The sequence below is a fragment of the Schistocerca americana genome, chromosome 2 (genome assembly GCF_021461395.2).
Source record: "Schistocerca americana isolate TAMUIC-IGC-003095 chromosome 2, iqSchAmer2.1, whole genome shotgun sequence".
Classification (NCBI taxonomy): Eukaryota; Metazoa; Arthropoda; class Insecta; order Orthoptera; family Acrididae; genus Schistocerca; species Schistocerca americana.
In genome coordinates, this window is record NC_060120.1 from 1,098,131,144 (window position 1) to 1,098,145,128 (window position 13,985).

Here is a 13,985-nt window from a genome sequence, read left to right on the forward strand (position 1 = left end):
ACCCTTATTCCCTTTGTGATCCAGCTGTTTGTTCTAGAGTTTCCCCGTATGGTTAATGTTTTCAGTGGGAATGCAAGTTCAAAGAAATGGGTTAATGTATCAATGAAAGTGTCGAATTTTTCATTTATATCGTTCATTTTGTACACTCCTAGCCATTTTTCTTTCTGTAATAAGTTGTTGAAGTAGTTCACATTATGCTGATTATAGCTTCGATATGCTGTTCTAAGAGACATGTTGTTAATAATACTGCCTTGTACTTTTATGCTTAATATTTGAGCAAGATGATCACTAAAACCTGCATTGAAAATTTTTAGTAAGGTGTTGTGTAAACTCTTTTTTACTAGAAACTGATCAAGAGCTGTTTGACAAGTTTCTGATACTCGGGTAGCTGCTTTTACTTCAGCCTTTAAATTGTAGGACGTTGCAAGGTTCAAAATGGTCTCCCTATTTCCACTATTCAGGAGGAAGTCAATATTGAAGTCACCACAGATTATCAATTCACAATCTATTTTATTTACTTTATTTAGCAATGACTCCATTTTGTTTAAGAAAAGTTCAAAATTCCCGGACGGTGATCGGTAAACTGTAGCAATAACCAGGTTGAACTGAGTAATTTTTATAGCTGCAATTTCATAATCCTTTTCGACATTTGCCCTAGTTAAGTCAGGTAGTGTAATAAAATCTACATTTTCCTTTGTGTAAATTGCTACCCCACCCTGTTTGCTGTTTTTCCTGCAGTAGTAAGCAGCCAAGACAAATTTGTTTATTTTCGTATTCTGGATTAATTCTGGGTTAAGCCAGTGCTCAGAAATGCATAACACTGAGATATCATTAAGTTCATGTGTTAATAGAACGTTAATTTCATCGATCCTATTACGCAGGGATTGCACATTATGGTGATAAATTTTTAGTTCGGGTGTATTCACGATTAGGTAATTGGGAATCATATTTACAGCATCACATACCTCTAGTTTAAATTAGGAACATCAAAACATACAAGACACGACTTGTTCTTAACCTTTTAAGTGTCAAAAAGTATTTTTTAGCTTAACAATGAAATACATGTCAGTATGTACTCTTTAGGTACAGGAAAGAAAAATTAATCAATTCATTATGTATTTCTAAGTCCACCATTTGTTATACCAGTGAATCAGGAGATAAAAATTAATATGTGGTAGTTCCAAAAGTACATAGCAGGTGATTCAAAAAGAAAGGACAGATCTCAACTGTTTATTACAGACAAACTGGATAGAGGAATGTTCAAAGTTTTGTACAGCTGCTATGTTCTTTGTTTGTAACAACATGTCAACAACACAATAAGATAAATCATTTAGTGTGTTGGAATATGCATGAAGTAAATCCACTGTTCAAGTGCAACATGCATTCTGCCATTGATTGAGCAAGAGGTAGCCTTTGCACAAGAAGATTCATGACTGGCATACAAAATTCATGGAAGTAGATGTAGATGTTGAAAAAGTTAGTTACATATGCAAATGGTAGAACACTAGTTGGCCATGCATCTCTGATGAAAAAGTCGAGCATATCCGAGATGCATTCATAATGAACCATCGGAAGTCCACAAGACGGGCAGGCCAGGAACTTCAACTTTCTCAAAGAATGGTATGGCATATTCTGGAATGACGTCTGCATATGAAGTTACTGCAGTTACTGCAGGAATTGTGTCCCAGCGACCATAACAGAAGGTACAAATTGTGTGTTTCAATTCTCCAGAATATGGGAGAGGACACATTTTCCGAATGATTCATCTTCTCAGACAAATCGACATTTCAGCTATCGGGTAAAGTAAATCATTTTAATGTAAGAATTGTGTGATCTCAAAATCCTGCCATCGTCATCAAACATTAAACAGACACCAAAACTGAATGTGTTTTGCACTGACTCTGTTTGCAAAGTTTATGGATCTTTCTTTTTTGCGGAGGAAACTGTGACACAATGACATACCTGGAGACACTGCAAAAATGGTTCTTTCTTCAGTTTCACGAAGATTCCATGCATGATAGTGCCCTGCCTCGCTTTCACCTTGAGTTGCGGCATTGTCTTAACAGCATCACCCATAACAATGAAATGGAAGAGGTGGACCACAAGATGATGTTCACTGCCTTTGGCCTCCCAAGTTACCAGACATCAAATTCTGTGATTTTTTTGTCTGTGGGAGTACATAAGACACAGAATCTTTGTCCTATCTATGGCAGCATCTCTTCAAGAGTTGGGGAATCTAATTGTTGAAGCTGTTGATTCAATAAACAGGGCTATATCGATTTGGGTGTGGAACAAAATGGACTACCATTCTGATGCTTCTCAAGCAACACATGGTGCTCATGTTGAGTGTATTGCATAGTGTCCACACAAACATAAAACTCTAAACCTCCGTCTACCCTGTAACATGCATAATGTGTTTCTATCTTCCATAGTTTAACTATAATAGACAATTGAAAGCTGTTCTTCCATCTTGAGTCACGCTATATATTTACCAGTGTTACTTATAGGGTTCAAATATTTAATCAATATCATGGTGGTCATTACACAAATATATTTAGTTTAGTAGCAAAGTGAAGCACAAAGTGTTCCTGCAGCTGAGAAAATATTGGCAGGTCTTCACTTGCTGAACTAATAATAATTACAAAGCAGCAACATGAAAATTCACCTGCAACAACAGAGTTCGATTAAATTGTTTTATTGCCAATGACTTCTTTCTTGTGGAAAACAGTTCAAAAAAGTAAAATAATTGGAGAACAGTATTCATGTTCCATTTTTTCATTCGACGAATACTGATATTGTGCATGCATTTACTACTTCTTAGATGTTAGATGTTAGAAAATGATGCTCTGCAACAGTGATTTGCATGAGAAACTTTCGCAGATAACTGTAGACATTCAGAGAAAAACACATTAATAGTGTAAATTTCATACACTGTAGAGAGAATAATGCTCTTTCAAATGACATTTACTGCAAATGTGGGTCAGGCATTTCATTTAAAATACAAGAGTTTATAAAAGCCATCTTTTTTATTTTCATACTGAGCTACAGCTTCAATTCCTCTTCTTTCCTTGTTTTTCTATTTTTCAATACTCCTTCATTTTCTCCCCATGTTGTGTTTTTCTTTCTTCTGTCCATGTTGTTCCTGATTTCTTATTTCTTCTGCATTGAAAGCCTTCTAAATTTAGTATTTTATTCCTCAAAAGGTTCCAGTCAGTTATTTCCAATCCTTTGATGTTGCTTCTTTCTAGTTCTTTCTTTATTTCTGTAATCCATGCTACTGTCGATTTCTTCTTCCATAAATCAGGCACATTTGTTTCCCAAGCCTGTTCTCATTAATTTGGTAGAGGTGTCCAAAAAAGATTAATATTCTTTTAGCCATTCCTTCTGATATTATCTCTCTCTTTTTGTAGATCTCCTCATTGCCTCTCTTTTTACAGCCAACTGTAGTTTTACTGCACACATTATTTTTCAAACAATCCATCTTTCAAAAACCTCTATCCTGTCCAGCTTATAGTTCACTCTTAGACATTCACATCCATATACACATTCTAGTCATACATCTACATCTACATGGCTACTCTGCAAATCACACCTAACTGCCTGGCAGAGGGTTTATTGAACTACCTTCAAACTAATTCTCTAACATTTCATCCTAGAACAGCACGTGGAAGATAAGAACATCTGTGTCTTTTCGTGCGAGCTCTGATTTCCATTATTTAATTATGATGATTGTTCCCCCCTATGAATGTCAAAAATATTTTCGCATGTGAAGGAGAACGGTGATGATTGAAATTTTTCGAGAAGATCCTGGCGCAACAAAAAACACCTTTCTTTTAATGATTTCCTCCCCAAACCCTGTACCATGTTCATCACACACTTTTCTCTATTTCTCAATAATAGAAAACGTGCTGCCCTTCTTTGAACTTTCTCGATATTGTTGTGTTCTGCCCACTAATCTAATATAGGGTGCCTTGGAGAGGTGCTTTCTCAGACCCCTAGACAAAAATTCAAGCAAATCGTATTAATGGAGTTTATTATAGAAGGAAATGATTACAATACCTAACTTTATGAGATATAGACATCTCGCAAGCAAGGAGTGACAGACAAACATAAACAAGCTCTTCATTATATGAGGGGGGACCCAAAAATAACCGGAATTTGTTTCTAGAAAGCATATACTTTATTGTTTTCAAATACAACCTTAATCTCCTTTGAAGTACTCTCCATTAGCATTAATACACTTGTCAAAACATTTATTCCAGTGTTCAAAGCACCTTTTAAATTCATCCTCTTTTATACCTGCCAGCACTTGCATGACATTATGTTTTACGTCTTCCACATCTGCAAAGTGCTTCCCTCTCACGTCTCTTTTCATCCTCGGGAATAGGAAGAAGTCCGAGGGTGCTAAATACGGCGAATAGGGTGCATGGATCATGGTAGTCGTCTTTGTTGAGGCCAAAAACTGGCGAACGCTGAGAGCCATGTGCGCGGGAGCATTGTCTTGATGCAGGAACCACATGCCAGAATCCTACAAAGCCAGACGTGTTCGCGACGAACTTCTGTGAAGCCGTTTCATAACCTCCAAATAGAATTCATCGTTTTCACATTCGATTTCACTTGTCAAGGTTTTTTTGATAGAGGTGAGCCAGGTGACTTCCATTGTGATGACTTGTTTACTTTCTGGATTGTACCCATAGCATCATGACTCATCACCTGTAATGATTTTGTTGAAAAAATGTGGATCATCTTTGAACGCCAGAATGAGATTTTCACTCTGCAGTGGAGTGTGCGCTGATATGAAACTTCCTGGCAGATTAAAACTGTGTGCCAGACCAAGACTCGAACTTGGGACCAATCCGAGTCTCGGTCTGGCACACAGTTTTAATCTGCCAGGAAGTTTCATCTTTGAACAAGTCCTTCATTTCGAGACAGGCTTGAACGCGACGATCCCTTTGATCTCTGGTACGAAGCTTTGGCACGAATTTTGCTGCCACTCTTTGCATCCCCGAATCGATAGTCCAGATGCGCTGAATTGAGCTCCAGGACAACCCGGACAAGTTCTCGAGCTGGTCAATTGTCCTGCGTTGATCTTCACTGATGAGATCACGGATTTTGTCGATGATGTCTTCGCTTCGAGCAGTTGAAGGTCAACCGGAATGGGGCTGATCTTCAACCACCATTCTCCCTTTTTAAACTGAGAAAACCATTCGTACACTTGCGTTTTACTAAGAGCATAGTCATTGTAAGCTGCCTGAATCATCACAACAGTTTCTGCTGCGTTCTAGCCGAGCAAGAAACAAAACTTCACTGCCGCACGTTGTTTGTAAGAACTAGCCATTTCCTCGTGTCACGTCTGCACTGTATGCATACTCAAGAACTGCCAAAGAAACCACACTTCTCACTGTTGGGTGATGTCACATGGCAGAATGACTCAGCAGAGCTCCTACTACAGCACTCTGGTGGCGCAACCTGCTACTACAAGTACACAATGTGCAGCATTACGATTCCAGTTACTTTTGGGTCCCCCCTCGTATACAATTTGTAATACAAGTGGACCAATACAGCTTGATGGAGTGGCCCAAGCTTCCGTCTTATTAATATTATTCCCTTTAACCTGATACTGTCTTCAGAGAAAAATTAAACTGTGAGAGCGACATAGCTGATGACCCAAATAAGAGGATTGGCTGCACGCACAACGTGTAAGTCAACTGCAAGAGACATGTGAGTCATGCAACCCAACACTGCACTGTCTCTTGTCGTTCAAGAAAGTGTCAGAATATGAGACAACTTCTACAATTGTAGCTGCTGAATCAATGGTGGCATTCAAGGGATGCACATCTCTCAAACAGTAAATGCCGATGAAGCTCACAAAAAGAGGCTACAAAATCTGGTATCTTGAAGTGCACCCCATTAAATCCAGCACCCCAACAGAAGACTTAAAAAATTGTCAGACGTGTGTGAAAGTAGTGCTGGAGCTGTGTCGATCATTTTTTTAATCAGTTGGTATCACTGTTTTTGATACTTTTTTACTACTTATGAGTAGATGAAAGGACTGAGAAACCATGGACTTTATTGTCGTGACTGGAAACAGGAAAAGCTTAGCAAAAAAAATTAGCAAACAAAACATGCAGAATGCCCATTCTGCAAGCTGCTAAAACATTATGTCAAGTTTTACAACTTTACAATGACTGTTCAGTGCAGCACAGCATTTCAGATTTAGCCAAAATATGTAAAATGTCATCATATTCTGCAGTTCTTCACTTAAGAGGCTCATATCCCATAAATTATTAAAATTTGTGAGATACAAATTTCAGGAAATCTGCATACAAAACAAGAACAGTATCTGAGATGGTCATGTGGGGAACACCTCTAAACTAGGCAACTTCACAGAGGATTACTTGTAAATGATCTGGTGAATAGTGTCTGAAGTTGTGGTTTTTGGATGACACTGTCAAACGCAGGAGAACACACAATGTCAGAAAAAGTTTGTGAAATGCACCTGACATTATCACAAATATGTTGTACATAAATGTAACATACTGCACATCAACAGGTGCAAAGACAATGATTACACACTGGCAGTCAAACTAGGTGTGATCTGAAATGGAACAATTGAAAAAAAAATTTATAGTGGGAGAGCCAGATTCCAGACAAACTCAATGGCAGAATCCTAAGGGAATGAAATTCATCCACAGAATCCTCATCTGGCTGAATCTCGAGATTGCTTATCAGTTTGGAATCCTGTGAAGGAAATTTAATAGAGGAGACAGATGAAATCCATTGAAAAACAGCGCATTTCATCATAGATTTATTTCTTGAACATAACAGTGTAGCCGGCCGAAGTGGCCGTGCGGTTAAAGGCGCTGCAGTCTAGAACCACAAGACCGCTACGGTCACAGGTTCGAATCCTGCCTTGGGCATGGATGTTTGTGATGTCCTTAGGTTAGTTAGGTTGAACTAGTTCTAAGTTCTAGGGGACTAATGACCTCAGCAGTTGAGTCCCATAGTGCTCAGAGCCATTTGAACCATAGCAGTGTGACAGATGCTCATCACTGGCACACTTATCAAGAGAAGCACAGTGCATCATGTACAGGTTAATCAATAAAATTCTGAGTGCTTACATTCTGAGAAATGTCAAAATCAGAAGAAATTACATACTTATAGATTAAATACAATTAATTCTTCCCACAGACTATTCATACATGGAACTGAAGAGAGAGAAAATGGTATGGTTATCTGAAGTACTTTCTGTTACACTGCTTGCATAGTATCAATGTAAATGTATTGGCAAATACTGCAAAGCCTGCAAGGGAATTCTTATATGGCAGACAGAACAATTATTTGCACATTTTCCTGAACATGTGGAGATGCAGTTGATCTGGTTTAACATCAGATTTAACGATGGAAAATCCAGGATGGAATGTAGCAATATTATTAGAAGGAAAGTTGTTATTCACCATATAGCAGAGATGCTGAGTTGCAGATAGGCACAACAAAAAGACTCTCACAATTAATGCTTCCGGCCATTAAGGCCTTTGTCAACAGTAGACACACATAAGTGCACGCGCAACACACACACACACACACACACACACACACACACACAGGCAAACGCAACCACACCCGACTGCAGTCTCAGGCAACTGCAACTGGTTTCAATTGCCTGAGACTGCAGTCGGGTGTGGTGTGTGTGCATATGTGTGTCTATTATTGACAAAGGCCTTAATGGCCAAAAGCTTTAATTGTGAGGATCTTCTTGATGTGCCTATCTGTGACTCAGCATCTCCACTATATGGTGAGTAGCAACTTTCCTTCTCATAATATTGTTAACACAGCAGTAGTGGAACCTATCAGTAAATCGTTTATCAAGCAAAGTGTCTCATTATAGAGGTCACTAACCCATTATGGTATACAGTGGAACTGGTGGTAGTGGTAGTCAGTTTGATTTTCATCGTCAGCTTATGACTCGCAATATGAGAAGTGATACAGTGTGAGGTTCTTCACACATCCAATTGTATCCATTTTAAACAATGCTAAAATAGAGAGGAGACAGTGAAAAGTGACAGAATAAGTGTAAACCGAACAATGCTATTCCATATTCTGCAACTGCTTAGAAATCCAAACACAAACTACTGAAAAAGTTATAAATTATTATCCGGATTATTATGGATACCCAATTTTAGCATCACAATTCTTAATGAAATATGATGGCAGAAATTCAAATTTTGTTGTTTGAATGCATTATTTGGAAGATAATGGAGGCAGTTTTTCTGCCGTCCCCCCCCCCCTTCCCCCTCCCCCAAATGTCGTTATCGTCCACTGCCATCTTTGATGCAGTACTCTTGAATAGTTCTGACCTGGGACTGAAATCTGATAAGACTAATAAGATATTAAAATATGCTGATGCATAAAAGTTAAATGTGAATGATTCATCATGATAAGTACATCCGGTATGAACTTCTGAGAGAATAATTTATTTAGGAACTGGAAAGTCAATTACTCTGTTTAAACTACTACACTAATTACATCATTATCTGCAAGAGACACAATTAAAACTATTAAAACACGTCTTCAATAAACATCTTACACTCGCTGATAAGATGCAGCCGAATAATGGTCTTGGCTTTGAGTTCATATAGGACAGCAATAAACAACAGGCAAGGACACAACATAAAAAGTCTAAAAGTGATGTTCAGAATTGCATTCTACGACTTAAAATGTGACAGAAACATGTGTTTTTTACATGTTTTACACAATTCCACAAAGTAGTCTTAAAAACACTTACCCCGTATTCCACAATTCCTGCAGAGAAACAAATACTGGATGCCCCACAAAAAGTTTTTTGGACATGAACTGACGTGCAATAATGCAAGACGTATGCCATGGAACAGGTGACCGTATCACCTTTCTTGGATACTGCAGAGGGTATGTCTCTATTTTGAGACGAATTTTCTCTTGTGGGTCATGGAGAATGTATTCAATAATGGCTTGACGTAAACTTCTGTTGTAATTCAACAATATATCTGATTCGCACTCTTCTATAATATGTTGGAACCTAAAATAAAAAAATTACAAATATGTTGTTTTAAACTTAATGTTATTTGATATCTTTACCGGGCCAAGGAAACAATTTGTGTGACAGCAGTGATAAAAATGAGTAATGCGGTTTAGTTACTGTTTGTCTAGAAAGTATATTTACAGACATACAAATTTTTAAAATAAGGCTTTATCAATTAAGAAGTTACATTGTAACATATTCAGAACAAAACATTTAAAATGTTAAGTTATAATTTGACAGTTTACGATCTGTCTCTCTGTTGTCCTCTCTTTTTTTTTTTCAGTAGAAATCAATCTGATACTTCCCATTTATTTTGTCAACCTCACATGACTCCATAGCTTTATGGCAATTTTCTGACCTCTGTTTTCAACATCCTCGGAGTCTTTTGTGGTGGCATGCTCCAATAACATCTTCTCAGTACACAAGCCACATCACTTCAAATAATACATTCGGATATTCGACAGATTTCTGCACCACTGCTGCTGAGAGTATAAACAACTGACTGCTGGGACTGGCATAGTGCTCCAATTATACAGGCACAACTGTCGCATCTCGAACATTCCAGAGAGGGCTGAAGAGACGTATGTGCAGAAAGGAAAGTCAGGCAGTTTGTAGCAGCTCTGGTCCACCACAGGAACAATGACATCAGGTGGAACGAGAGGCCAGAACCACGTCTGAAACTGATGGTCCTGCCTCCCTTCGAGCATAGAGCACCTGTTTTTGCCTCTGCTCGATATCCAAAGCTGGTTCCCGTGCCCTCCTAACTGCGTACCCCTAGTCTACGATTAAATTAATGTGGTTTATTCTAATTCGGCTGCCTCCTTTATAACGGAATCCCAATATGATGATGCACGAGCCAAAACTCTCGTCTTTTGAAGTATATTTCATATGCATTTCCCAGGCAATGCTCATTTATAGCTGATTTCTCATGCTCCCTATGTTTAATACGTTGCTAGTTCTCAGTACATAGCTCTGCAACAGTGCAAATTGTTTGATCTATATACATGCTGCCACATTTGCATGAGGTAACTATACACACCAACCATACAAACAGTTATGTCATGTTTGACAGGGCGTAACATCTCTCGCATATTGAGGCTGTCTATGTACTCGTATCTGCTGCCCATGCCCTAACTTGCAGCTCGTTACCCCACAGTGTGGTAGGAGAGCAGTTGGCTCGGCCTCTGCTGCCAATTCACAATGCGTCCTTCAGAAAAAGTGACACTACATCCAAACTAACCATAATGCAAACGTCCTGGCAGATTAAAACCATGTGTCGGACTGAGACTCGAACTCGGGACCTTTGCCTTTCGCGGGCAAATGCTCTACCGACTGAGCTACCCGAGCACGACTCACACCCCGTCCTCACAGCATTACTTTTGCCAGTACCTCGTCTCCTACCTTCCAAACTTTACAGAAGCTCTCCTGGTTCGCAGGAGAGAACAAACTGAAAAAGTTTTAACAGAGACCAGGGGTATACACATAGGAGAGCTTGAGGGCAAGCTTTAGATATCGAGCAGAAGCAAAGACAGATGCTTGACACTTGTAGGGGGCGTGAGAAGACACCTGGCAACACAGACCAGAACTGCTATGAGCTGCCCAAATCACCTTTCCACACATGCATCACTTCAGCCCACCCAGGAAGGTTACAAATGCTGCAATTGCCCCTCATATAAGCCAGAACATCATGCCGCCCTTGCAATCACTGATTTCTTTACTCCAGATGGCAATGATGGAAACAGCTGTCAAAGGCTTCAGTGTTCCATTTGAAGTGATGCAGCTTGTGAACTGAGAAGATTTTATCCTTGTATGAGAATTACTGATATTAAGATCCAAAGTTGGATGGAGACATCAAGCTGAATACAGAGAATAAAAAACTGAAAGGCCACCGTCAGAATGCAGAATCGATACACTTTTAAAATATGTAAGTGTAATTCCTTTGGCTCAGTATCTTTGAGTAAAAGTGCACGGAAAGGAAAGCATTTTCGATATGTTAGATGATAAAGAACATGTGTACAAGGTTTGGGCAGTATTCTGAAAGACACTCATTGTTGGTGGACTTAGAAACCAAAGATAAGGAGCTTTCAGAAGTTGGGAGTGTTCACTGAAGATGTTAGCCTAAAACTGTCCAAAGAGTACAGAATTATAGTGTGAATAATGAGCTTCTGAATAAAGTGATGATAATTAAATGAAAACAACTAACATGAAAATTAAAGAACTTTGAATGACAATTCCAGTAGTTAAAATGAGAACTGGTTCACTAAATAGACATTATTGGAATGAAAATCCCAAGAAGAATCATGTTAACTTTAGCACAACCAATATATTTCATCTAGCTGTGACCGTTTAAAGAATTTTTATTCCCAACAGTTCTTCCTTTTATAGTTCACAATTTCACAATGAGTTAAGGACAATGAAAGGCAAAAATGATTAACTGCAACATGTGATAGTTTTCAGTACAGGGATTATCCCCTTTATGTTTTGAACTACAATAAAAACACAATTTATAGTATCTTTCATACATCAGATTAATTTCAGTAGTTTGGTTCCATCATTTATTCTAAAGCAAAGCATCAATACAGATATGTACAGTAGCATTAAACCATGGGTTGTCAGTAAGTGATAAAAGGCTCTCTATTCAAAATTAAATTTGCTGTCAAAGTCAAGAGCAATCCAGATAAAATAAATTTTACAAAGGAAGTAGTTCACAAATAAGGACATGTGACAATACATCATCATGAGTGCAAAAATTAAACTAAAACCAAAGTTATGCATTAGGAATTGCAGTACTTAAATACATATCAACATGCAGCATAATGTGTCACACAGCAAAACAAAAATTCCTTGTGGGGTAGTTTTGTAGCACTGGCAACAGAAGTAATATCTTTAGAAGGAAAGTGCAAATTTTGTAACTCCATTTATTACTGTGCACATGAAATGTGAGAACTGGGTGGGGAGGTGTCCCCGGCTGCGACATATCATTATTTTAACTTAAAGTTATAGATTAGGCAACTCAAGTGATTAGGATGGGTAGTAGGGAAATTATTCTACATGCTTTGTCCAAAAATTACTTTGATCATTTAATCAAAGAACTGACTTGTGAAGATCAACATCTCAGACCTGCTGATGACAAACAGACATGAACTTTTCAATTCAGTTAGCGTAGACCATGGAAATGATGATCATAAGGCAGTTACAACAATGCTGAAAATGAGTGTAAACAGAATTTAAAAAAGGTAGGAAGAGCTTTCTGTTTAGCAAGAGCAACAAAAGAAAGATTTCAGATTACCTCAGTAGTCAACGTGAAAATTTCATCTGCAGCACTGACAGTGTTGAACATCAATGCACAAACTTCAAGACCATCATACAATAATGCTCTATGCATATATGTGGCAAGCAAAATAGTGAGGGATGTAAATTGACCAATGTTATGTGAAAATCATATTAGTAAGCTGCTACGAAATCAAACAGAGCTTCACAGCAAATTTAAATGTAGCCAAAGCCTCACAAACAAACAAAACCTAAATGAAGCCAAAACTGGCATAAGAAGAGCCATGTGTGAAGCGTTCAATGAATTTCAAAGTAAAATTTTATCTACCTGGAGAATAGATTTCTGATCTCCAGAAAATAATACGTGAAAACAAAACATGCTCCAAAATTCTACAACACAGTGACATCAAAGATATAAGCCTATAATTTTATATCATTAGAGAAAATCCTAGGAAGTTTCAGACTTATGTTAAATCAGTAAACAGATTGAAGCAATCTATCCAGACACTCTGTGACCATAATGGGACTAAGAGACTGAAATGGAGAATGACACAGAAAAGGCTGAAGTACTAAATGTCTTTTTCCGAAATGGTTTCACAAAGAATGTTGACACTTTAGTCCCTCCTTTAAACTGATGCGCAAACAAATGTCAAAATAAGTGATCATGGCTTACCAAAGCAACTGAAATTGCTCAATAGAGGAAATGCCACTGGACCTGATGAGATACCAGTTAGATTCTACACAGGGTATGCAAAAGAACTTGCTCCTTTTCTAGCAGCTGTTTAACATACGTCCCTACAGGAACGAAATGTTCCTAACAATTAGAAAAAGTCACAGGTCACTCCCATTTTCATGAATGATCATCAGACGCACAACATTATAGGCCTACATCTCTGATGTCAGTCTGTTGTAGAATTTTCGAACATGTTAAATGCTTGCATATTATGTCATTTCTGGAAACCGAGCAAAAATCTCATCTGTAAGAATAAACACGGATCCAAAAACAACGGTGTGTGAAACCCAGCTCATTCTGTTCATCCACGAGGTCCATAAACCATTAGATACAGGCTCCCAGGTAGATGCCACGTCCTTCGACTTCTTGAATGCATTCGACACAGTTCTGCACTGCTGCCTAATGAGCAAAAAATAAGTGTATGGAATATCAAATCAACTGTACGACTGGATTGAAGAGCTTCTAGCAAACAGAACATTCTGAATGGAAAGAACTCTTCAGATGTAAAAGCAACTTCAGACATGCTCCAAGGGAGTGTTATACAATCATTGCTTTTCACAATACATATAAATGACTCAGTACATAATGTTAGAAGCTACCCGAGGCTTTTCACAGATGAAGCTGTTGTATACAGAGAAGCTGGAGCACTAAAAAATTAACAGTGAATTGCAGGAAGATCTCCAGGTGATTTATGCTCGTTGCAGGGATTAGTCATTAACTGTCAACAAAATAAATATAATGCATTGGGAACACATGGACATAAAGGCCATTTATTGTATGTTTTTGTAATTGCAGAACAGCCATTGGAAGCTGTTACTTTCATAAAATAACTACAATTATGGTTATGGATCAATTTAAAGTGTAACAATCACACAAAACTAATCGTAGGCAATGTAGATGCCACACTTAGATTCACTGGGACAA

The 13,985-nt window shown here is 38.1% G+C and overlaps 1 protein-coding gene across 1 annotated transcript in view; it reads right to left on the reverse strand.

The window, feature by feature from the left end:
- LOC124594696 (dynein axonemal heavy chain 3) overlaps nt 1-13,985 on the reverse strand; it is a 1,186,267-nt gene that overhangs the window by 1,153,059 nt on the left and 19,223 nt on the right. The window contains exon 4 of the mRNA XM_047133063.1: nt 8,786-9,055. Coding sequence (XP_046989019.1) covers nt 8,786-9,055 — 270 coding nt within the window. The remainder of the gene's footprint in view (nt 1-8,785; nt 9,056-13,985) is intronic.